Here is a 26,188-nt window from a genome sequence, read left to right as displayed (position 1 = left end):
TTTCTTTTATTAATGTATTGTATCACATCGATTGATTTGTGGGTGTTGAATCAACCTTGAGCCCAGGAATAAATCCTACTTGGGCATGGTGAATAATTTTTTTAATGTACCATTGGATCCTATTGGCTAGTATTTTGGTGAGAATTTTCATATCCATGTTCATCAAGGATATTGGTCTGTAATTCTCCTTTTTAATGGAGTCTTTGTCTGGTTTTGGGATCAAGGTACTGCTGGCCTTATAAAATGAGTTTGAAAGTTTTCCTTCCATTTCTATTTTTTGGAACAGTTTCAGGAAAATAGGTATTAATTCTTCTTTAAATGTTTGGTAGAATTCCCCTGGGAAGCCATCTGGCTCTTGTTTCTTGGGAGATTTTTGATGATTGCTTCAATCTCCGTACTGGTTATGGGTCTGTTCAGGTTTTCTGTTTCTTCCTGGTTCAGTTTTGGTAGTTTATATGTCTCTAGGAATGCATTTACTCCAGATTATCAAATTTGCTGGTGTGTAGTTTCTCATGGTATGTTCTTATAATTGTTTGTATTTCTTTGGTGTTGGTTGTGATCTCTCCTCTTTTCATGATTTTATTAATTTAGGTCCTTTCTCTTTTCTTTTAATAAGTCTGGATAGGTGTTTATCAATCTTATTAATTCTTTTAAAGAACTAGCTCCTAGTTTCATTGCTCTGTTCTGTTGTTATTCTGGTATCTATTTCATTGATTTCTGCTCTGATCTTTATTAGGCTTCTCTGCTGAGGTTAGACTTTCTTTGCTGTTTTCTCTCTAGCTCCTTTAGGTGTACGATTAGGTTTTATACTTGAAACCTTTCTTGTTTCTTGAGAAAGGCTTGTATCACTATATACTTTCCTCTCAGGAGCACCTTTGCTGTGTCCCACAGATTTTGAACAGTTGTGTTTTCATTTTCATTTGTTTTCATGAAATTTTTTAGTTCTTCTTTAATTTCCTGGTTGACCCATTCATTCTTTAGTAGCTGCTCTTTAGCCTCCATATATTTGAGTTCTTTCCAACTTTCCTCTTGTGATTGGGTTCTAGCTTCAGAGCATTGTGGTCTGAAAACATGTGGGGAATGATCCCAATCTTTTGGTACTGGTTGAGAGCATTATGGTCTGGAAATATTCAGGGAATGATCCCAATTTTTTGTTACTGGTTGAGACCTGATTTGTGACCCAGGATGTGATCTATTTTGGAGAATGTTCCATGTGCACTAGAGACGAATGTATATTCTGTTGCTTTGGGATGGAATGTGCTGAATATATCTGTCATGTCCATCTGGTCCACTGTGTCATTTAAAGCCTTTATTTCCTTTATTTCCTTTATTTGCTTGGATGATCTGTCCATTTCAGTGAGGAGGTTGTTAACATCCCCTACTAATATTATATTATTGTCTATATGTTTCTTTGATTTTGTTATTAACAGGTTTATATAATTGGCTACTCAGATGTTAGGGACATAGGTATTTAAAATTTTAGATCTTATTGTTGGAATGACCTTTTAAGTATGATATAATGTCTTCCTCATCTCTTATTATAGTCTTTGGCTTAAAATCTAATTTATCCGATTTAAGGATTGCTACCATAGCCTTCCTTTGATATTCATTAGCATGGTAAATTGTTTTCCACCCCCTCACTTTAAATCTGGAGGTGTCTTTGGGTCTAAAATGAGTTTCTTGTAGACAGCATATTTGTGGGTTTTGGTTTCTTTATCCATTCTGCTACCCTGTGTCTATTGATTGGGGCATTAGGCTCATTTACATTCAGGGTAACTATTGAAAGATATTAATTTAGTGCCATTTTATTGCCTGTAAGGTGACTGTTACTGTATGTTGTCTCTGTTCCTTTCTGATCTACTACTTTTAGGCTCTCTCTTTGTTTAGAGGACCCCTTTCAATATTTCCTGTAGGGCTGGTTTGGTGTTTGCAAATTCTTTTAAATTTTGTTTGTCCTGGAGGCTTTTTATCTCTCTTTCTATTTTCAATGACTGCCTAGCTGGATATAGTATTCTTGGCTGCATATTTTTTCATTTAGTGCTCTGAATATATCATGCCAGGTCTTTCTGGCCTTCCAGGTCTCTGTGGATAAGTCTGCTGCCAATGTAATATTTCTACCATTGTATGCTACAGACTCCTTGTCCCGAGCTGCTCTCAGGATTTTCTCTTTGTCCCTAAGACTTCTAAGTTTTGCTATTAGATGATGGGGTGTGGACCTATTTTTGTTGATTTTGAGGGGGGTTCTCTGTGCCTCCTGGATTTTGATGCTTTTTCCCTTTGCTGTATTAGGTAAATTCTCTACTATAATTTGCTCCAGTATACCTTCTGCCCCTCTCTCTCTTTCTTCTTCTTCCGGAATCCCAATTATTCTAATATTGTTTTGTCTTAAGGTATCACTTATCTCTCGAATTCTCCCTTCATTGTCCAGTAGTTGTTTGTCTCTCTTTGCTCGGCTTCTTTATTTTCTTCTTTATTCTTCCTTTGGTCTTCTGTATCACTAATTCTTACTTCTGATTAATTTATCCTAGCAGTAAGAGCCTCCGTTTTTTATTGCACCTCAATAGCATTGATTTCAACTTGGTTTTATTTCTCCAGAAAGGGATTTTATTTCTTGAGAAAGCGTTTCTCTAATATCTTCCATGCCTTTCTTGAGCCCAGCTAGCACCTTGAAAATTGTTGTTCTGAACTCTAGTTCTGACATATTACCAATGTCCATATTGATTAGGTCCCTAGCCATTCCATACTGTCTCTTGTTCTTTTTTTTGTGGTGAGTTTATCTGCCTTGTCATTTTATCCAGATGAGAATATATGAATGAGAGAATAAAATACTAAAAGGGTGGCAAAGATCCCAGAAAAATTTACACTAACCAAATCAGAAGAGATCCAAAACCAGGGGGAGAAGAAAGGGGGAAAAAAGAAACAAAAATTAAAAAAAGAAAGAAAGAAAGAAAATTCATATATATATATAAAACTGGTGACTAGAACAGAGCCACCCACTTGATTTGGGGTATATTTTGGTTTCTTAAAAGAAACTACCTTCCAAAATTTTAAGGAAAGAAAAAAAATACACACACACACACACATATGAATAAAGGAAAACACAATGAAGGGATGGAATATGACTGTAAAGATGAAAATTTTTTAAAAAATTGTAAGAAAGGAATTGATAAGTTGGTTGGAAAAAGAAAAGAAAAAAAAAAGAGGAGGGAATGTGTTCAGGATGGAGACTAGAACAAAGCCATGTGCTAGATTAGGGTGTTATTTTGATCTATTAGAAGAATTTTTATCCCAGAATTTTTTAGAAAGAAAAACCTTATATGTATACAAACAATAACATTAAATACAATGAAGGGTTAAAATATGACTATAACAATGACAGTTTAAAAAAAATTTTTTTAGAAAGATGTTGTTCAGATGAACTAGTAAAGATTGTTAAAAGAGGAAAGACAAAAAGTTAAAAAAAAATAGGATAAGGAAAACAAACAAACAAACAAAAAAAGTTAACTTTGCAAGAGTAAAGAATCATGAGGGAAAAGCCATGAATTCTATTCATGACTTTCCCCTAGCCGTGGAGTTCCACTGTTCTCCTTGATTGGTAAGCTTGGTCTTGGCTGGATATTCTTGCTGATCTTCTGCAGGAGGGCCCTGTTGCAGTGATTCTTAACTGTCTTTGCAGAATTGCACCGCCCTTGCCAGGAACCCAGATAAGTAAATCTGCTCGGGTTCACTCTGGGAGTTTTTGTTCCCTGAATGCTTTCCTTATGGCTTTGGAGGATGGGAATGAATATGGCATCCTTCCAATCTCCAGCCTGGAGGAGACAAGAGCTTGCGGCCCCACTCCTCTATGTGCCCCCAAAGATAAGTAGTCAATCACTCCTGTCTTCCTGGTCTCAAGCCACACTCTGAGCTCGCCTGGCCTGTGACTGAGCATTTCTGTCTCTGGCACACAGCCCCACCCCGAGTCTCCAAACCCAGCAGATATCCTGCCGTGCTGCTCCTTCTGGAACAGGAATGTGAGTCTCCCTGGATCTGCCACTTGTGGGGTCCCCCTACTGTGTCTTGGATCATGGTTTAAGGTAACCCCGATCTGAAAGCTCACTCTAAGGCTCTGTCTCTGTAGTGGGCTTCCCTGCTCGGATACCTGTCAGCTCTGCCGCACTCACATACCCTTGATCTTTCTGTGACCCCATGGCACCTGAGACTACACTGTCCCCATGAGGGCACTACCCCCTGCTTAACCTCTGGAGTGATGTCCCTCAGTGGAGCAGACCTCTAAAAGTTCTGATTTTGTGCTCCACTGCTTCAATGCTGGCCCCTCCCCCTGCAGTCTATCTTCCTGTTGATTTGGATTCACTTTTCCACACATCCTACCTTTCACAAAGTGGTCAATTTTTCTGTTCCTAGAATTGTTGCTCTTCCTCTCTTCTATCTCCTGTGGGTGTTTGGAATGGTTTGATACCTATCTAGCTGAACTCCTGGGATCTGATGTCATTATAGTCTGCTGCTCCTCTGCCATCTTGCCTCTCTCAGAGTTGAGTTTCTGTGTATTTATCAGTATTGATTTCAAGTCCCAGGTCATGCTTTTGGAAACTAATTACATCAGGCCATGTTTATTTGTGTAAGATAACTTTTGTCTTCTTTTTCAATTTTCATCATTACCTTTATTAAATACTAAATAATTTTGAATAAATATATATGATAAACATATGTCTCTCTCTCTCTCACACACACTCAGACACACACACACGTCTAGGTAGACAGAGATATGTTTCCTTAATGTGGCATTTAAAAATTGGTTTGAAAGGCCAAACTTTAATTTTTAGTGTGACTAATCTGTTAAAAGTCCTGTCTCCTCTATCTTTTCTTTAGTTAATGAAAAAGCCAATTGCAAAACAAGAAGATTAATTAATAGCAATAAACTTGGTGTGCTAGTACGAAAAATCCTTGCTAAAGTCCAATCTTTATAAAAGGTACTGACTGTACTTTATAGCTAACCTGATGTCTAACAGATGGCAGAAGTTTAATAATTATAGTTGATGCTGTCCATTTGCTAAGTGAATTTCCCACAGTGCTACCCATCCTCAAGATTCACCACTACACCCTTGATGCCTAGCTAATACTGTGGAAACCTATCTCTGACTGCTTTCTCATGTGAGAAACATTCTTTCCTCCATGCAGGACAAACTAGAACTGCCTGAGAGTTAATGCTCCCAGAAGCAACCCTCAATCAATAATGGATGGGGAAATGATAAATAAATACCTATCTTCTGTGCTCCTCAGTTGGGATAACTATACATTGTTCTGTACCCAGTGTTTCCCAGAGACACTGAGATTCAGTTGACCACAATGATAATAGGCCTGATAACAAATCTTTGTTCTCATTTTCTGAATCATCTGTTTCTCTTCTATTGTTTTTTGGGATCACCTACCCAAAAATCTTCTTGAGTTCAAATCCTTAATTCATGATCTACTTTGAGGGGAACTCTAAACAAGAAAATAATGTTTGATAAAGAAATTAATCCACCAATATGAAAAGGTACACACATATACAGATAAGCCTACACCTCTTTGTGTCAACATATAAATATGTCATCTTTCTCTAAGCAGGTTTATAATGTCTGTTACAAATGGAACTCAGTTAAGATTTGAGGAGATTAAGTCCTTTCTTAAGATAGAACTTGTTATTTTGCTCTGTCTCTAGATTCTTTGAATATAAAGAATAAACTTGAAATCATAGAATTTAAAGAACAGCAAAGGAATTGAGAACTGCTTTTCTCAGATGCAAGACTGACCCATTAATATAAGAGGCAGACCCTGGAGATGTTCCATAAAACTGAGTTTTGCTAAAGCCTGCTCTGATATCTGCTCTATGTGATAAAAGTTCTTGACACTTAGCAGGAATTGATGTCTTGGTATTCTACCTGTGAATGGTAAGTCTGCAGGGGAGATGGAGGATTATGGTAGGTATCCTAGAAATTCAGCACAAGAGCTCAGAAGTAGGTAGAGTGTGAATTATGAGCCACTAGTCACATAAAGCCTGATGGTCATGTCCCATAGCCTGTTCTGCCTGGGGATATGTGGTACACAAAGGGATGTTCTTGTAAATGCTGGTGGGAGCTATGTGCAAGCTTCCACATGAACAGTTAGTCCTTCAGAGTCTAATCAAAGGCTGCTTAGGGGGTTGTTCTCCTTGAGTTAATGGAAGTATGAGTGTTCAATGAAGGGAAATTAGCCCCAGAAGACAGGGAAGCAAATTAAACCTTTATTTTGATTTGAATTGGGAGTGAATAAAGTGTTCACTGCTCACTAAACTCAAGTGAAGTTAACATGTGAGAATGAATGGAGACAAACTTCTCTGTGTGGCAAGGAAGACCTCAGGGCACTTTGTACCCAGGAATCTCCCGGGGCAGAACTGAGGTGGAGGTGGTCATTCATCATGCTCTGGGGGTGATGGGGATTTTCAGTAAATGCTGTATCAACGTAGTTAAATCTTCCCAGAACCAATAAAAATGCCCTTGCCTTTTCTACCCTCTATTACAAGTAATTGCTATTCATCTACTTACAGATATCTTGGAAGTAGTCACAGAGTACTTGGAGTGCCTGAGGGATGAAAAGTTTAAAGGAAAAATGTAGCTGTATATCATTGGCATTCATGAGAAAATTCATATTAGATGTTTGAAAGGCAGATCCCCAGGAGGCAATAGAGAAATCAGGAAAAATATTGTGCCAAAAATACTACTCTGGCCAGGACATCGGGGAGTTTATGTCAGGTAGAGTGAAGGAAAGTGATTTGTAAATAAAAGATGTATGTGCTTTTCCACATGCATTTAGCTTATTTATATGTACACATCCCCTGAAAAACTAGAATGTTCTGGGAATTGACAACCAGATTGGGCCTGAAATTTGTGAAATATGCAGCTGTGCTTATATTTCTTTGACGCTAACACCTCTGAATAACATCGGGTAACACCATCAATACATTTTCAAACTCATATCCTTTTAAACTCTGTTTGTAACCATTAAGCCAAAAATTTCTTGTACCTGGGTACCATTTTACATTTGGGAAGGCAGGTTTAAGCCACTAGAAATCCACATGCAGAATCTGAAGTCATTGCTTTTTTTCTGGAAGTTATGCACCTCTTCCGGGACCTAAAGATCGATTGTCTCATTGATGTCATATGAGACACATGGGTAAAAAAAGATATGGTGATGCCATCCTTGCTGGGAGTCACTTTAGTGCAAAAATAATTCTTTCTAGGGGTGCCTGGGTGGCTCAGTGGGTTAAAGCTTCTGCCTTCGGCTCAGGTCATGATCCCAGGGTTCTGGGATCGAGCCCCACATCGGGCTCTCTGCTCCGAGGGGAGCCTGCTTCCTCCTCTCTCTCTGCCTGCCTCTCTGCCTACTTGTGATCTCTCTCTGTCAAATAAATAAATAAAATCTAAAATCAATCACTCAATAAATAAAATCTTAAAAAAAAAAGAATTCTTCCTTCACTTATATTCTCATTCTCAAATGTTCAGTCACTTGAAGGCATGTAGTCCAGGTTAAGCCTACTTACTTCTGTTCACTCTCCTTATTTAAAAGGTCTAGTGTATCACCTTTCAAGGAGATTGTGCTAAATTCTATTAAGATAACAAAGAGAACAGTAACTCAAAATTATTATTCCTTATGGATCGCTTTTTCCATAACACCCTGAAATACATTTAAGGCGCTCATAAGACCAACAAATCACCCACTCACTCAGTGAATTAATGTAACTTAACCCCTCCTGTTTACAAGGACACAAATGTACACGCACATATACGTACAGACACAACCCTGAAAGATAGATGGTGCAAAATAATCATGAAAAAGCAGACAGAACTTAAATGCTTCATTTATTCCTTCCATTAAAGATAAATCAATTAGAAGTTGAAAGGAAAGCGAAAGCATTTCTAAATGAAGTTATAATAAAAATCTTCATGGAATAAAAGTTATCAGCTCTTGGCAGAATGCTTAAGTTAGAAAATTCTGAGAAGATAGACCAACATAATCAAAGATAGAAGCATCCTGGGAAATGACCCGATCTTTCAAATTGGGGTTTTTTTTTTGTACTTAATAATGATGATAACGATGACAGTAATAATAGCAACTATTATTTGTTTGAGCCCTGACTTCATCTGGGATGCTCTTTTAAGCAGTTTATAGAATTAAGATGTCCTCACCTAAAACCTGGAAAGAAGCTATTATTATTATCCTCATTTTATTGAGGAGGAAACTAAGGCACAGAAGAATTAAGTAACCTGTACCAAGTCCTCCCCTAGTGAGAGGCAGAGGCTGGACTAGAATGAGCAGCTTGGCTGCAAAGCGTGGACTCTTATCTACTACTGCCTTCTCTTGAGGAGCCCACAGAGCCACTGAGTAAATGACTATTTTTCTTATTTCCCTTCAGACATGGATGGTCTGACAGAACCAATGCCATCTTTGAGAACAACACTCACTCTACTCTTATTCTCACTACAGATCCTCCTTCCTTAGACCTTTTCCCCGTTACCTTCACATTCAACCTGCCTCCTGTGTTAGAAACCAATTAATACTCTTTTTCAGAGTAATTCCAAGCACATATATCCAGATAGCTGACAATAATCCTGTGCTTCTTGTATATAATATGAAAAGGGCCCTTGTCTTGAAATCAAAAGATCTGGGTACAAGTTCCAGCTCAGGCATATACATCTATATGCTTTTGACCTAATAATAGTTGAAGTACTGTTACATTATTTGGAAGTTTCCCTCCTACTTATCTCTGTTGAATTGCCTGCTCTCTCATCTCAGTTTAGAATTCAGAAACTCAAAATGTTGCTGAACTCACTGAAATTACGTCACTGATTACAGGCAGTGGTGAACTCTCTCTGACCCATTTAGATTCCTCGGTTCAATGCCCCCGTTCCCCGACTGCACCCCACCCCGCCCCCGAGCTGGGCCAGTCTACCCTTCTGCAGAAGGCACTGAGTATGGTTTTTCATATCCTTTCTTAACTACCTCCCCATTGTTAATAGCTCACAGTGGAATAGATCTGGATACAGATTAGGCTTACAGTTTTGTCCCAAGTCACCACAGGGTCCATAATAGAAAACAGTGCTTTTGAAAGAGTATGCACACTTGATCCTTTGTGGGTCTGGGTAAGTTTGTGAATCTCTCTGAGCCTTACTTTCTTTTTCTTGGTAATTTAAGAAATTAAGATGAGACATTTTATTTGAGAGAGCACCTTTCACACTATAGATCAGTTTATAAAAGTGGCTGTTACTTATAGGAACATGAATTTTAAGTATTAGAAAGCACTTAAGTCCTGTTAGTAAGAGGGCAAGGAACATACATGAAATGGGGGAAATTTGTGTCAGAATCTTAATGCCCTCCCCTTGGGAAAATGTCTGATCAGGTCAATAGGTGCATTTGTTTTACCTGCAAATGCTATCTCCAAAGGCAATCGAAGGTGCCAAGGCCTGGGAATGAGGTCGGTCCCCCATGCCTCTTGCCACAGTCTCTCCTCTCAAGACCGTGTATTTAATGAGAATAACACACCTTCAACAAAAAAGCCTGATCCCCATTTCTGTAACTTCAAAAAGTCAAAGAATGGGGCCCTTAAGAGACTGAGGTGTAATGGCATTGTCTGTTCCCAAATGAATTATTTTTTTTCCTTTTCCTTTTTATTTTTATTATTTTCAAAATTCTAGCCTCTCACTAGCTGAGGAATTTCCCAGACTTTTGCAGGAACAGTGTTGACAGGCAACTGCATTTTCCTCCTGAGTCGACTCCTATTTCTGTGAGGTCAGGACTGCCAATAGGAGCACATATCAGGGGACAGGTTGATGGAAGAGAATACAAAAGGTCCAATTGTTCAGGGGCCGGGGACCATGAACCTTAGTCAAAGGGAACAGAATGGAATCAGTGTACATCCTGCTGTGAGTGTTCACTATTTTTTCACCCTTTCTCCCTTAATGGATAGCCTGGAAGAAAGTATGTTCTTTCTCAGCAGAGAGCCTACAACTGCATAGTTTTAATGTACTCATGATAATATGAATATATAGATTTTCTTTTCATAATTCTCTTCCAGGTAGGTCAGAAAATTCACACATCCAGACATTAAAAAGAGAAGACATGCGATTAAATGTGGTCAGAGAAATCACTGATTGGCATGAAAGTGATTAGAATCCAGCCAATTTTCCTGATCAGTTATGCAGGAGAGAGTGACACTTCAGTCATTTAATCCCTGATGTATATCTTGGGACTTTTTCCAATTGAGGGAGCTCTCTCAAATCCTTTATTTAGTTGATCCCTACAAAAATTAGGAGCAGTCAGAAGGACAGATAATACTGTCCCAATATTTACTGTGGGCAACCTAGGAACAGAGGTTGTTAAGACTTAACTCAGATTGTATCAGTAGCTATTGGCAGAGATGGGACTTGGAGACCTTTCCTTTTCTGGTCCAGGGCTCTTTTGCCTGGATCAGGTTTTCCCAAAGTGCTTCTTTGGGGCATTCACCCTAGGAAAAGTACAGTAGAAAACAGAATCCCAGGATCCTGGAAGTCTTAGCAACACTATGTACCACACCTTTCTCTTCAAAATGTGTATACCTTCGAGTAGCAGAGACAGTGAAAAATCCTGCAGGATTTTGTTTACCTTATTTAACCTTGTGGTTTGCATAATATTTGACTGCATGCTATTTTTTTTTAAGCCTGAAAAGCACATGGTGGGAACCCTTGCCCAGTGCTTTATAACAGTTCTAACAGTTTATAACAGTTCAGATTACTCACAATGAAGGAGGAATCATCTGCTTGCAACTCTAATAGGGAGAGATCTTTCTTTTTCAATGCAAAGAAATTTGAGCTGCATCTCCCAGAGCCAGCTTTGGGCAAAATTGTAAAGTCTATAAAATTAACCATTGTGGTAAAAAGCACAGGCTCAAGGTTCAAACCAGTTACTGGTCAAATGAGGGACTTTTCTGCCACTGATTAGTTGGCTGTACTTTGTTCATTTCCTCACCCCTTCCAACTTTAGTCCCCCCAACTGTACAGTGAAAGCAGTCATTGTACGTATCTTGTAGGACTGCTGAGAAAATTAAATGAGACAGTGCATGTACAATCCTTGGCATAGAGCCTAGTCAGTTTTCAAAAAGTCATATTACTCTTCTTCCTGTGATCTTCCCTTTCAGCCAGCCTCCTGGTATCTCCTGCTTTCTCCTCCTCCTTCTATTTCTCTGTGCAGTCATATAGTCCAAAAGGACTCTGCTTCCAGCTACCTCACGCAGGTGGTGTCAGGCAGAGATGGTAGAGACCCAGCAGGTGGTAGAGTGAGGATAGGTCTGAAACAATCGAGGTCCCCCAGACACAGGCAAACAGTGGAAAAGGACCAAGCACTCCCGAAACTGGTTGTCATTAATGCATTTTTCTTGTATTGTTACTGTGTAGAAAAGTGAATCCAGTGATGCCAGATCTTTAGATTTTTTTAATTCTTTATTTAAATTCAATTTAGTGAAAATATACTGTTTTATGACTTTTAGAGGCAGAATTTAGTGATTCATCAGTTGCACATAACACCAAGTTCTCATTCCATCCAGTGCCCTCCTTAATGCCCATAACCCAAATTATCCCTCCCCCTGACACACCTCCCCTCCAGCAACCCTCAGTTTGTTTTCCAGAGTTCAGCTTATGGTTTGCCTCCCTCTCAATTTTTGTCTTATTTTATTTTTCCTTCCCTTCCCCTATGTTCATCTATCTTGTTTCTTAAATTCCACATGTGAGTGAAATCATATGGTATTTGTCTTTCTCTGACAGACTTCTTTTGCTTAGCTTAATACCCTCTAGTTCCATCCACATCCTTGCAGATGGCAAGATTTCATTCTTTTTGATGGCTGAGTAATATTCTAGTTTATATAGATGTACCACACCTTCTTTATCCATTTGTTTCTTGGTGGACATCTGGGATCTTTCTGTCATTTGACTATTGTGGAAGTTACTGCTATAAACACTGGGGTGCAGGTGCCCCTTGGAATCACTATGCTTGTATCCTTTGGATAAATACCTACTAGTGCAATTGCTGGGTCATAGGGTAGCTCTATTTTTAACTTTTTGAGTAATCTCCGTACTGTTTTCCAGAGTGGCTATATCTTGTATATAGCCACATGGATTGCTTTCCCACCAACAGGATTCCCACTTACACCACCATTGTAAGAGGGTTCCTCTTTCTCTGCATCCTCTTCAATACCTGTTGTTTTCGGAGTTGTTCATTTTAGCCATTTGGACTGGTGTGAGATACTTTAAATATCTCAAGAGATATTTAAAGAGAAACCCAAATGTCCATCTTTATAGGGGTTTCCCCCTGTGTAAATATTCTGCTACAAAAATCTAGCTTTTGGACCATGACCTAAGGAACCCTGGTCCAGAAGATTTCTGGCTTCCCACTCTGATACAGAATTAAAAAGCTACAAGTTTAGAAGGGCTTAAGGGGCCATCTGATTTAACCTTCTCCATGATGCAAAAATGCCATCTATAATATCCAGAAAAAGTGTTATCCAGCTATTCTTATATACTCCTAGTCATAAAGAACTTGGTATCTCAAAGAGAAAACATTTTACTTTTACTCTTTGTAGAAACAATTTTGTGGAATACTCACATAAACCTCACGTAGTAGATAATACTTTTTCCATTACAATTATCATGAAATTCAGGCTCAGAGAGGCTATTTTACTTTCTCTAAAGTCACAAAGCTATTAAGTATCTGTAGGTTGTGAGATAGAAGCCCAGACTGTCTAGGTTTTAAAGCCAGTACACTTAACCACTGGCTAAACAATTCTACTTGTTAAAATGCTCTGGGCTGATACTAAGCTGAAATTTGCTGCCCTGAAATGTCTACCCTTTGGTCACAGTTCTGCTCTCCTGAGACACAAATAATAAGTCTAATCCTTCTTCCACAAGACAGCCCTTCAAATATTTGAAGATGGCTCTTTTCTGTCTGCTAAACCTCTCTTCTCCAGGCTAAACACACTCATTTCTTTCTACTGACCCTCGTAAGTTGCTAGGCACTTCATCATCCTTGCCCTGCTCCCCGAAGGGAGTTTCAATTTGTCAAAATTCCTCTTCAACCAGGATGTTTAGAAGAGAATACAGTCCCCCTATGTGGTTACATAAGTGCAGGTTAGACAGAAATAACACCTCCCCTGTTTTGACCACTTACGCTTTTATTAATGCAATCTTGGTTATATTTGATTTTTGACCACTATGTAAAAAAATAGGCAAATATAAAATGTTGCCCCAGAATCACTCCAAAGTGTATGTTGTGTCCTTTTATAAGCATTAATTGATATAGAATCAGTTTTCGCCACCCCACTCCAATTCTAAGTAAGTAGATCAATTTTTAAATGTAAATGTAAGACATAATATATATCTTATTAAATATGATTTATTAGATTTAGGTAATTTTTTGGCCTATACTGATCTGTTTTGTTTTGTTTTCTTTACTTTGAAAAATGTAGTGAAACAAAATTTTTTTGAAAAAATTCTCATATTCTAATGAAATTTTTTTAGGCACAGAAGGAAGTAAAAGGTTTTTGTTTTTTTTTTTCCGTCTCTGCTGCTCTAATACTGCTCCCCAGATTTCATACTTTCCTCAAAACAAAACAAAAATACTTCACACCCATATCTGTTTTGATGGGATCTTCTTATAAATATTCCTGTTTTGATTATTTTTTTGGCTAATTTGTAATGAAGTTTCAAAAATGAAAAGAAAAATAATCTGCTCCTTTCTGTTTAACATGTATATATGTGGGTATGTATAGGTGTGTGTGTGTGTGTGTGTGTGTGTGTGTGTGTGTGTATGTAAAATAATACATACCATTAATATATGTATATTTAATACAGTAGCAAAGTTCAAAACTATCTGGATTAAAAATAATGGAATAAATGCACGCACTTCATTCTTTATAATCTCAATATTTCTGAAATTTGGTATCTGATATGTTTACTATCCCTCTCAGCTTTCTGTCATTCCAGAGATTAGCCAAATATTCAGTGGACTTGGGCTAATATCTTAATGACTAGACACTACTCTCCATCATTCTTTAGTCAGGAATTGGTAAACTGCAACCTCGGGCTAAACTCTGTCCTTGATTGTTTTTTTGGTAAACAGAGTTTTATTAGAATGTGGCCACTCCATCTGTGACTGTCTTGTGTATGACTGTTTTTATGCTACAATAGTCGATTTAAGTAGTGGTGACAAAGGCCAAAAGATCTGCAAAACTGAAAGTATCTACTGTCTGATCCTTTACAGAAAAAGTTTCCCAACTTCTGTTTTCACGGTTGGTTAGCAGTCCATCCGTTCTATTATACAGGAACTAAAACTGGCATACTCCTATCCCTGTGTTAAATGATACTGAAAGCAAAAAAAAAAAAAAAAAATCATTTAGTTATTTGCTTCAGGAAGTATTTGCTTCTACAGGATAAAGCTTACATTTCAAGATGCACATCAAGAGTCTCACCTCCTGGTGCCCATCCATCTAAAGCTATTATTCCATAAACTGTGCCCAGTCCTACTCAGGTTCTCGTCTTGCAAGAACAACTTTAAAATCACTCAGCTCAGGCCATAAAAGCCTACATATATATATCATCCATAACGTCCCCTGTTGAGGTAGTGCTAAGACTGTGTCAAGTTATATTCTCCTTTTCTGCAATAAGTCTAATAAACTTGGATTTGGCTGAACAGATATTTCTTGTCACCCTTTAGGGGAGGGGAGAGTGGACATTACAAAGCCTCCAAACTAGTATCACCCCTCCTGTATTCTCTTATTTTGATTAATGTAAACACCAAGAGCATTCCTATGAGGTACAATTACCCACATTTTACATTTGGGAAAATGGACCCACAGAAGCTGAAGCTATTTAGATTTGGATGGCATGCCCTGAGTCATAGATCAAGAGGAATAACTAGTAAAGAGAACCCTCTGGCAGGGTTGTGCCAGCAAGTCCCAAGTCTATTCTGGGACCTGAACTGAACTGAAATTTAACATTTACCTGCTCTAGGCCTCAGTGTCCTCATCCTTGCAAGCAAAGGGCTGGCCTATTTCACCTATACAGTTTCTTTAAATTATGCATCCATTGAAAGTATGATTTTTTAGTAGTTAGAAAATCAGTTTTTCCACACTAATCTCTTTCAGCTAGACTCCTCAACCAAAAGTCATCTGAGATCAACTATATTGAAGACTGAGTTGACTTCTACAGCTTGGTTGCTCTAATAACGACGACAAAAATGTGCAAATGATTCTATTTTCATAACAAACATATTTGCATTTGTTTCATGCTGTTAACAACTTAACATGTAATCATGCCTCCTCTAAGAAAAGAAGTAATACTTCTTCTGTGATTGCATTAAACACGCTGTGTTATATCTTTCTACTAATCTATCATCTATTATGACTGCCTATTTTGAGAGCTGGCATAACAATTATCATAAGTGATAGCATTATATTCTGAAAACAAAGAATGTGATGGTACAATTTATCTTGCTACTTTGCCTGACTTAATGGCATTTAGGGTTTCCTATTCCAAGCCAGATTTTTTTCACATCATAAATATTTCATCTTTTAATTTATTATTGATTTAGTTTGATAGTAAATAACTCCATGAATGCTGAGGTTGGAAATCTGTTGTAAAAATTGTTAAGCATATTCTCTTCTGTCCGTCTGTGGAATTTGATCACACTGAAATACAACAGTGAACGTACCTGAAGAAAATGGATTTGGGATTTTTAATTTATCTGATACAGTTAATTAACTGGTCAATTAAAAACAAAAGGGCAATTAGTGCTGAGCACATTTGTTCTGATGATGAACACACGATCTGATAATGGATCTTGATCTCTGCTACAAAATTCTTTAATGTCAGAGCAGTGTTGCTGTAAGTAGAGAAAGAATAAAGCCCATTAGGACTAATGCACTTTCAACAATGGTTTTCTTTCATGCTAAAGCAACATAAGTGAGACTCGATTAGAGAGAGAAGTTGGCCAATATTTTAAGTAATATTCCTGCATGGGCCATTCTATTACCCTGTATTTAGAGCCATACCAATCACCAAGCCATTCAGTAGTATCAGGACTTTGTTTTTCTATCAAAGTGAGAAAATCATTTCAGATAGTACAGAAGGGGTAAGGAACAGTTATAATTTGTAATTGACTTGAGGATTTCTATAGAGAGTGTATTAATGAACATAATTCTCCATCACCAGACCAGTATGACTTACATTATCTCTACTATTGAAGGGAATCAGATCGAGAGTTGGACAAGAATAACCTCCCATATTTTCCTTCTGTCCTGATGTGATATGTTAAGTCATCTTAAGCATTCTCTGAAGCTCGAGAGTATGGTAGGTGAATACCTGCTAGAATCCTATATGAACCCCTTTCAAAGGCTTATTGGAGAGCTACACATGCACACTCATCCTGACTTTAAAAAAAAAAAAAAAACTTATTTATTTTAGAGGTCAGGGCACAGAGGAAGAGAATTTTTTAAGCAGATACCCCACCAAGTGCAGAGCCTGATGCAGGGCTTAATCCCACCAACCATGCATGATCTGAGTTGAAACCAAGAGTCAGATGCCTAACTAACTGAATCCCCTGGGGTTTCTTCCCCCTACCTTTTTTTTTTTTTTTTTTTTTTTTTTAAATCTGCTGTCCCTAGTTCCCAGTGCAAACAGAAGTTGGAAACCTCTTTTAAAAGGAAAAGAATCTTTCTCTTTTGATAAATCCTATTGTCTCCCACATCTGCTGGAATGCCACAGTTGAACATGACAACAGCCCCTACCCCCCCAATTTCTGATTGCAGTTTAGCCAATACTTGACTTTCCTAATTAATTCCTGGTTTACTGGCAATTGTATGCAATTCATAGACTGGTGAACAGTTTTATAGCTAAGAGTGGATTGAGTAATAGCTTTCCAATTCTAAAAAAGCAGTCATTCTGAACCATTCAAAGAAACTGTTAGTGTTGTCTGAGTTAAGAATACTTAATGTTGGGTGTGACTTCACAGTCACAGCAATTGTTTCTGATTTTTCTCTTACCTGCTTTTTAGGTTCAGATGCTTGTCAACAACACATAGTACAAAGAGATCAGTTTAAGGCAGGATACTCACTGGCTGAAGCTACTTCAAAATACAGGACCCATTTTTTTTCTGCTAAACAGATTATATTTTTGCTGAGTGTACATACATAGGGTTAAAAAAGTGTAGTACCACAATCTTTTACCTGAAATCTTTATAGCTAAATACATTTTAGAGCTTACTATGTATTAGAGTAGGGTTGAGCAGAAAAACGTGCAGAAACTAAATTTGTAAAGGTCCAGATAATATATATTTTCTTGAGGATCATTTTGGTCTCATATGTTTTAACTATTCAACTCTGCCTTTGTTTGTAGCACAAAAATAGTCATATACAGTACATAAGTAAACAGGCATGTTGGGTTCCAGGAAACTTTATTTACAAACACAGACAGGAAGCCAAATTTTGTCATCATTCTGTAGTTTGCTGATCCCTATTTTAGCGTTTAGAAGGACACTGTGGGGTGCCTGGGTGGCTCAGTTGGTTAAGCAACTGCCTTTGGCTCAGGTTATGATCCTGCAGTCTCAGGATCAAGTCCTACATTGGGCTTCCTGCTCAACGGGGAGTCTGCTTCTCCCTCTGACCTCTCCCCTCTCATCCTCTCTTTATTATCCTCTCTCTGTCTCAAGTAAATAAGTAAAATTTAAAAAAAAAATAAAGGACACTGTGGCATAATTTTATATGTATTTAGATAATACCTCCAGTGAGCAACAGCTCTGTCAACCATTTCTGATTCAGCAGCAAAACATGTAAATACTCATAATAAATTGAATAAAACAGACTGAACAACCTCACGTTAACTCAGGACAGGTTTTACCACCCAGTGAATTTTCCCATCCAACTTACAAAGATATTTTAACTTTCAGAGATTTAAAAAATACATATTTTGGAATTACAAGAAATGAATTGTGAACTTACACATATTCTTTTGTTGAAATGTGAAATTAATACTTATGCATTGAGAAAGTTCATGAGAGCAAAAGAAAATATACACAGCCTAGAGAGGACAAAGTGTGTTCAGTACAAATACAATAGTGATCTTAGCAATTGGGTCATGAACCAAGACTTCCATTTTTCCAGGTCAAAATGATATTTAAGATTACATGGCCAAATAAACCTCACCTAAAACGAAATGCTGGTGATGCATTTATGAAACTTTTTTAGAGCTCTGGAAATTCTTTTAAGTTTATATATTGGCCTCCTTTATTTTGCCTCAAATGATCTTTAGGGTTCTAGGAACCTAGAAATAATGCCTGTGGTTATTTTGTGTGTCAGTGACCAGCATAAATTTTACCTACTGAATATTTCTAGGCTATTTGGCTGTGAGTAAATAACCAGAATCTTCTAATTCGTATGGCTTTCATTGAGTCAGAGTACTCTCTTTCCTCATGTAATTTAAACTCTTAAAAATGGAACTTGTACAAATGACAACCAATGTATAAATAATAGCTATTAATCTATCTTTATAGAGTTTTGCGATATAAAATATTTCCTAGACTTTTGCTCAATACAGGATGGTAAAGAGAAATATTTGCTATGAAGTTATATGCTGGGTTGAATAAAACAATTTTAGAATATTAGGGCTGGAACAAACATAAAGGTAATCTCTAGGTTAAACCCCTCCATTTCCATAAGGGGAAAATGGCAGTGTGATTATAAATGAATCACTCAACATTACTAAGCTGATTAAGTGAAAGAGACAATAGTAGAAGCAATGTCTCTAGGTTCCGAGTTTAGTCTTTTTCTTAGTGGTACTAGATTGTTTGGCTATAAAATACAAACCAAGCACAAATTATGGAATAGCTGTGAGCTCTACATTACATACCATACCAAGTAATATTAGCAAGTATGACATATGGTGTTATCTTCAAGGTAAGGGATGAAAATTCTGGCAATGCAATGGAAACTTTGATAAATACAAGTCTCAGGGATTATCAGTTTGCTCTGGTGTCTTTGAGAAACACTTCATATAAATTCAGGGTGAAGAATGAATGTACTATTCAAATGATTTTGGTTGCAAGAGATAAACATACAACACAAACTGGATAAGGCAAAAATTTCATTTTATTGGTTCACATCTGGAAATTCCAGGGATGTAAGCATGGCAGGTGGTTTCATAACTTCATGGTATCAGGCATGATTATAGGTTTTTTGAATGGCAAAACAAAACACAATAATACTCAGATATATAAAACTGTGATGGATGAAGCAGAACTCTTGTTTCTTACAGACTGAGATGGGACAAGAGCCTTGCAGGGGAGTGTACCAAGGGACAGGATAAAAGCCAGCTGGGAGAGTAGGAAGCAACTCATGGATATCAGGTGGGGGGGTGGGGGGGGTTAGCTAGATTTTGTGCGCTTCTGTGACATTGCATATTTTGAATAATTATACCAGCCCAAGGAAGAAGGAACCATTCCTGAGTGTTAGGTATCCAGACACTGCTAGAAATTGGGTTTGTGTGCACTATAACCCAGGAGTATTGGATCCTATAAAAGAAATAATTGGGGCGAAGACTTAGTAAACTGTCTTCCAAGGGGAATAGAGAGTTTTTAACCACATTTACAAAATTGGGTTAAGACAGCCCTTCTGAAATATTATATTGCATCAACAAATTTTTATGTTAGCAACTTAATCATCTTTTTTTTTAAAGATTTTATTTATTTATTAGACAGAGAGAGAGAGAGAAAGATCACAAGTAGACAGAGCAGCAGGCAGAGAGAGAAGGAGAAGCAGGATCCCTGCCGAGCAGAGAGCCCTATGTGGGGCTCAATCCCAGACCCTGGGATCATGACCCGAGCCGAAGGAAGAGTCTTAACCCACTGAGCCACCCAGGCGCCCCTGCAACTTAATCATCTTAATGATATTGACAGAGGTCATGGTTTTGATTGTGATTGGTTTGGCTTATGTGCTCTTCCTTTTATAAAACACTGTAGTAAGGTAAATGGATTTCTGATTGACAAGGCCCTGGTTACATCCTCATCTCTGGAGCTAGAAGGTGGAGGCAATCCCACTCCAGTAATATGGACTGAGGGAGTGGTTCCTCAAAAGAAAGTCTCAGAGCTTTAATCGAAAGAAGGGGAAAAAATTGCTGAGTTGGAGAAATAACCAATGGCCATCAAATAAGTGGGTCATATAATTGATCTTGTATACTAGAACATTTTTGGGGTTGAGGAACATTGAGGAACATTTGAGGAAAGGGTACTATTATGAGTTGTGCTTTAACATTTCAATAAACAGAAACTGTCAGGGAAAAATAGAGATGTATGGTCATGTTACCATTGCATTGCTTTTAAAGGAGATGTAGGCTCCGGTGGGGAATTTTGTGCAAGTCAAAGAGCATCCATATGGAGATAATGTATGATACATATGCAAAGTAAATAGAGAGTAGATACTTAAGCCTATACTGGAGGTGTTTACGAAGTAATGTAGCTGGAAAAGAAGAGTTAGAAATTCATTATATATGATCTTGAATACAATTCCAAAAACTTTAGAGGATTATACAATAGAGAATGATCAAAGATTTGAGAATGCTGGCATAATCGAACCAAATCTTTGTTTTAGAAAGATAATTTTGTGTGTAATAGTAATATGCATGGAAAAGACAAGAGATTACAGGAAGGAAGATTATTCACAGATCACATTATCTTTATCTTAGATTCCACTACTCTAGATCAAAACCATCATTATCCCTTCCTTAGACTGCAAAAGTAACCTCTTAATTTATTTCAGTCTATCCCTTCCTTTCTCTACATCAGCCAGAGTGATGTTTGTAAGATGTAAATTAAATTGATTCGGTCCTGCTTAAAACCCTAAATTATAATTTGAAAGTATGATACCCATACTTGTTTACATGGCTTGCAGGCCTTGCATATTTGAGCCTCTTTCTCCTTTTCCAAACTTGTCTTGTGCCATTGTCCTTCTGATGTCATGAAACTGGTTCTTTTTCAGGTCTTTGAAAATGCACACTTAGTCCTGCCTCCGGACCATGTCCTACTTTTTCCCTTTTGCTTAGACTGCCAGTCTCATTCCTCATTCTTAACCCATCTTAATCACCACAGCCCTACATCCCGATATCGTGTACACCCACTCTTTGACTGGCTAAGAGCTACCTGTCCTTCAAGTTTCAGCTCAGAAATGCTACTTGAACCTCATCCCATACATCCAGATTTCATTTTTCAGTTCAAAACATTTACCATACTTACCACACATAAACATTCAATAATGTATATATCTGTGTTTGATTTTTTTTTTCCAATTTATTTATTTTCAGAAAAACAGTATTCATTATTTTTTCACCACACCCAGTGCTCCATGCAAGCTGTGCCCTCTATAATACCCACCACCTGGTACCCCAACCTCCCACCCCCCCACCACTTCAAACCCCTCAGATTGTTTTTCAGAGTCCATAGTCTCTCATGGTTCATCTCCCCTTCCAATTTACCCCAAAGCACATACCCTCCCCAATGTCCATAACCCTACCCCCCTTCTCCCAACCCCCCTCCCCCCAGCAACCCACAGTTTGTTTCGTGAGATTAAGAGTCACTTATGGTTTGTCTCCCTCCCTATCCCATCTTGTTTCATGGATTCTTCTCCTACACAATGGAATACTATGCAGCCATCAAAAGAAACGAAATCTTGCCATTTGCGACAACATGGATGGAACTAGAGCGTATCATGCTTAGCGAAATAAGTCAAGCGGAGAAAGACAACTATCATATGATCTCCCTAATATGAGGGAGTGGTGATGCAACATGGGGGCTTATCTGTGTTTGATTTTGTTGTTTTGTTAAATGTTTGTGTTGCTCATAAGACGGTGGGACTGAATATTATTTTCCTTTGGATTTTTTATTCCTTGATTAAATTTGAAAGGATTTAACTTAGATTTCACAAAAACTTAAAGTGGAATATAGACAGTTTTTTACTTTAGTTGAAGTAATTAGCAACAGAAAGAAAAGAAAGGGTTTTAAAATTTAAAAATGTATCAGGAGACATTCAAAATGTCATTATCTGCTAGCATCACAATGAAGTTCACATATTTCCAAAAATATTTGAAGTTACAAGAAATATATATATGTAAGTTAAAAATTCCCAAAGGGTCCTATCATTTCTATATAATCATTTTATCAAATGTAACCTAGTTGAGTCTATTTTGAACTTATTCCACATATATATTTTTGAGATCATGAATTTTAAGAGTCTCCTTATTAGATTTCTCTTTTGAAGTAAAAAACACAAAACACTTCACCTTAATTTCATTTATCACTGGATAGCTTAACTGTCAAAATAATTTAGAGAAAATTATTATGTAACACCATAGGAAATGCGTGTGTCATATTTGAAAGACAATACTTCCAGAAATTCATTTCTTGCATGTTTTGTAGTACAATATTAGTTCTAGTTCTCATAACGTTAGGAAAGGTCCTGTTTCTTAATGAATATATTCTCAAAAACAGTAATAAAAAAAACTTAGAAAAGTCTATGAAATTTGTAAAATCACTGTTAATACATATGAGATAGAGTAATATTTTATCCTATTTCTAATGGGATAGAATAAAAAGTAAGGGAAACAACAGCATTACAGGAGTTCGTTGAATGTTTTTAGTCCTCATTAACATTTCAAAAGCAATTAAACTCAAAATTCAAATAGTGAAAGTTTTAATCTACATAATACATTCATTCAATTGAATTGCATCCCACCCCATTATCTACTACATCAAATCTCATAGCAAATAACATGTGTATCAAAGGTATGAACTGAAATTATGGAAATATGAGTTGAAATTGTAGAAACTTTGCAAAACATACAATACATAAAAGGTAGACATTTAGGGGCACCTGGGTGGCTCAGTGGGTTAAAGCCACTGCCTTCGGCTCAGGTCATGCCTCCCAGAGTTCTGGGATCGAGCCCCATATCAGGCTCTTTGCTCAGCAGAGCCTGCTTCCCTCTGTCTCTCTGCCTACTTGTGATTTCTGTCTGTCAAATAAATAAATAAAATCTTTAAAAAAAAAAAAAAGGTAGACATTTAGATTGCTTTATTTTGAAATAATATATTCATAACAGATTAAATAATGTCCAATAATTCATATACATTTTTAAGTACTCATATTTGTATATTTGTCATTTCATGACAATTTTGTTTTTTTCAGACTCTTGAGATACTGACTAGAAGATAGACATTTTTTTTTTCCTGCTGATTGTATGGGAGAAATTTTGACCTCAGAAAGTGGAAATGAGGTTGCTATGGAAACTGATAATTCTGCTGCCACTCATAAATACTTGTGCAGGTAATGTATTCTATTATTATGAATTTTGATTGATAATCTATTGGCATTTTACTTTTTTTCATATGTAAACAACTTTCAAATGCTTAATGCTTATATTATTTGAATTACTAAGTGATAAATAAAAATGTTAAGGTAATTTCTATGGCTAATATAGAATCCTTAAAAAATGTATCAAGCCCTATTTTTAAACAGAACTAATATTTTAGTTATAAATTGTCAAATATGAAATTTTTATTGTGGAAGGATGCAATTAAATGATTTTTGCATCAATAAACAATGAAGAATAGTTATTTTTTTTATTTCCTGTGTATTGAAGTCATTGCAAATTAAGGTTGAAATATCTATTTTGTCTCGAATTTAAAATTTGGTATAAAACTATATTGACATAGAAGTAAATGCGATAAAGAATGTTATATCAAAACTAGAAATAACGTTTGAAATTGTTCTTCCCATTTCAATGATATGAATTCTTCTACTGAACTATATCTGTTAATATTGCTGTGTCAGTTAGCTTTTGCTGTGTAACAAACCATCCCAAATCTAAGTAGATTAAAGTAAGTAATAACCATGTATTTAGTTGACAAGTCTGAAATTTGGCAACTTAAGATAGTCTCACTCAGGGCTGTTCTTTTAGTTTTGGCTCGGGTGAATAACATCTGTGGTCAGCACATAGGTCATCTGGTACTGGGCTGGTGGAGGATATTCATAGCTGAGACAACTAGGCTGCATTGACCTTGGTTCAGGTAACTCATCCTCTGTGTCTCTGGGCTTTTTCACATAGTGACTGCTTAGAGTGCCTGGAGAAATCAGGAGCATGCGAAATACCATGATGTTGAGACTTGCAAGTGGCACAGTGTTATTTCTGCTACATTCTTTTAACCACTCTAAGTCACAAGACCAGTCCAGATTCAAGGGGTTTAGAAATATACTTCATCTCTTGATAGAAAAGCTGCAAAGCTATAATATAAAGGGACACAGAAATAAAAAGGGGAGTAATATTGGCCATTTCTTCTAATCACCAGCCCTGGTCTGTTAAGATCATAGAGTTCTGTTCTTAATTGTCAAGTTTATATATTTGAGTTGTCACAGAGTTTGGACATCAGCTAGATTATCTCACTGTCAGGGCAGCCCTTCTACCATACCATGCTGCTTCCCGCCAACTGTGTAATAATGGGTACTTTTAAAGTTCATATATTTGTTTTAAAAAAAAGGCAGTAATATACTGGGAGAACACAGAAACTAACATAGTAATTTACAAGCCAGAAAAGCAGCAATTAAAAGAGACACATATTTAATAGCAATTCCAAGAAATGGAAAGATAACACTAATCTTGAAAGCTATGAAAATGCTAAAATATGTAGAAATTAACCATTAGAATCAGAAAACCATATAAATAAAGGTGTTTAGAAGTGCTAGTCATATTTATTCCAGTGATTACATTATTTTGATTCATGTCACTTCTCTCTGTAACAAAGATTCAGAGTTAAATAATAATGTCTCTTTTTGTAATAAATTAAAAAAGGACAGAGCAGAGTCCTCAAGGTGCCCCCAAATTATACATGTGTGAATAAGAAATTCTCTTCCCACTTCACATGCATTCACATTTCAGTTTCCTGTCAAAATTTAGCATCAACATTTGCCCTTTAAATATGTATATTGAATCAGCATAGTATCTCTAAAACACCTTTTGTGTTAAATTAAAATAAATTATTATTCTCAGAATGCATATTAGATCTGAGAAATCTACCAATTCTTCTATTAACTTTTATTTATCCAAATTGGATGTGATTCAACATGTCCTTTTGCTTTAGTCTAAAGGGGAAAATAATCATATGTCCTTGGTGCACAATTTCCTTGTGAAAGAACATATTGGGATCTTTTTTCTTTCTTTCTTTTATTTTTTTAACCATAGCTATTTAAATAAAATAGTCTGAGCTAAACAATAATAATAATAACAATAATAAACAATAATAAACAATAATAATGTATACACAAAAGAGCATTGCTTTAAATTTGTTTATTTGTTTGTTTATTTGCTTTTAGAGATCTCATGGTGTGTCTTCCTACTTGCAGATACTATGCTAGTTTGGAAAATTAGATTTTCTGATGAGGAAGTGCTATTTCTGTGCATATGTAAAATATCTTCTTTGCTTTCCCAAAAGTTACTTTTTATAAATTGTAAAAGGCTATGGTGGTGGGTATTAAGGAAGGCACATATTGCATAAATAAATAACAAAAAAAAATTCTGAAAGGCTAGTCTTTTACAATTACCTGCTTTTTCCTTCCTATTTTCACTGATAATAATCTTTTGAAACTTTTGGTATTTTGAATCTTCCCAGATTCTTTCTTTTTAAGATTTTATTTATTTGTTTGTTTGTTTGAGAGAGAGAGCAAGTGTCAGGAAGAGCAAAGGGAGAGGGACAAGCAGACTTTGCCTTGAGTGCAGAGCTGGACCTGGGGCTCAGTTTCACCACCCTGAGATCATGACCTGAGCTGAAACCAAGAGTCAGTCGCTTAACCAACTGAGCCAACTAGGCACCCCTAGACTCTAAAGTAAAATAAAATTTTGCCCCCAAACTCTTCTCCTGTTTTCTTTTGATTTGTTTGTTTTCATTAAGTTTACAACTTCTTCTACCACCTTTATTATAGACATAGGTCCTTAAGCCTTTACTACTATAAATCATAGTCCTTATAGGTGTATGTTATGATTCTGGCACATTTTTTAAATTGTGAGTGTTTAAAAGATCTATTGTCCTCTCTTAGTATTTTTTCAATATTGTGAGAAAA

General features: G+C 36.7%; 1 protein-coding gene across 1 annotated transcript in view; it reads left to right on the top strand.

Annotated features, from left to right (window-relative positions):
• LOC122909261 (contactin-6) overlaps nucleotides 1-26,188 on the top strand; it is a 296,144-nt gene that overhangs the window by 39,397 nt on the left and 230,559 nt on the right. The window contains exon 2 of the mRNA XM_044253137.1: nucleotides 23,264-23,401. Coding sequence (XP_044109072.1) covers nucleotides 23,347-23,401 — 55 coding nt within the window. The 5' untranslated portion in view covers nucleotides 23,264-23,346. The remainder of the gene's footprint in view (nucleotides 1-23,263; nucleotides 23,402-26,188) is intronic.

The sequence above is a fragment of the Neovison vison genome, chromosome 6, assembly GCF_020171115.1.
Source record: "Neovison vison isolate M4711 chromosome 6, ASM_NN_V1, whole genome shotgun sequence".
Taxonomy (NCBI): Eukaryota; Metazoa; Chordata; class Mammalia; order Carnivora; family Mustelidae; genus Neogale; species Neogale vison.
The sequence above is the reverse complement of the archived record's forward strand: the minus strand, read 5'-3'. Positions and strand labels throughout refer to the sequence as shown.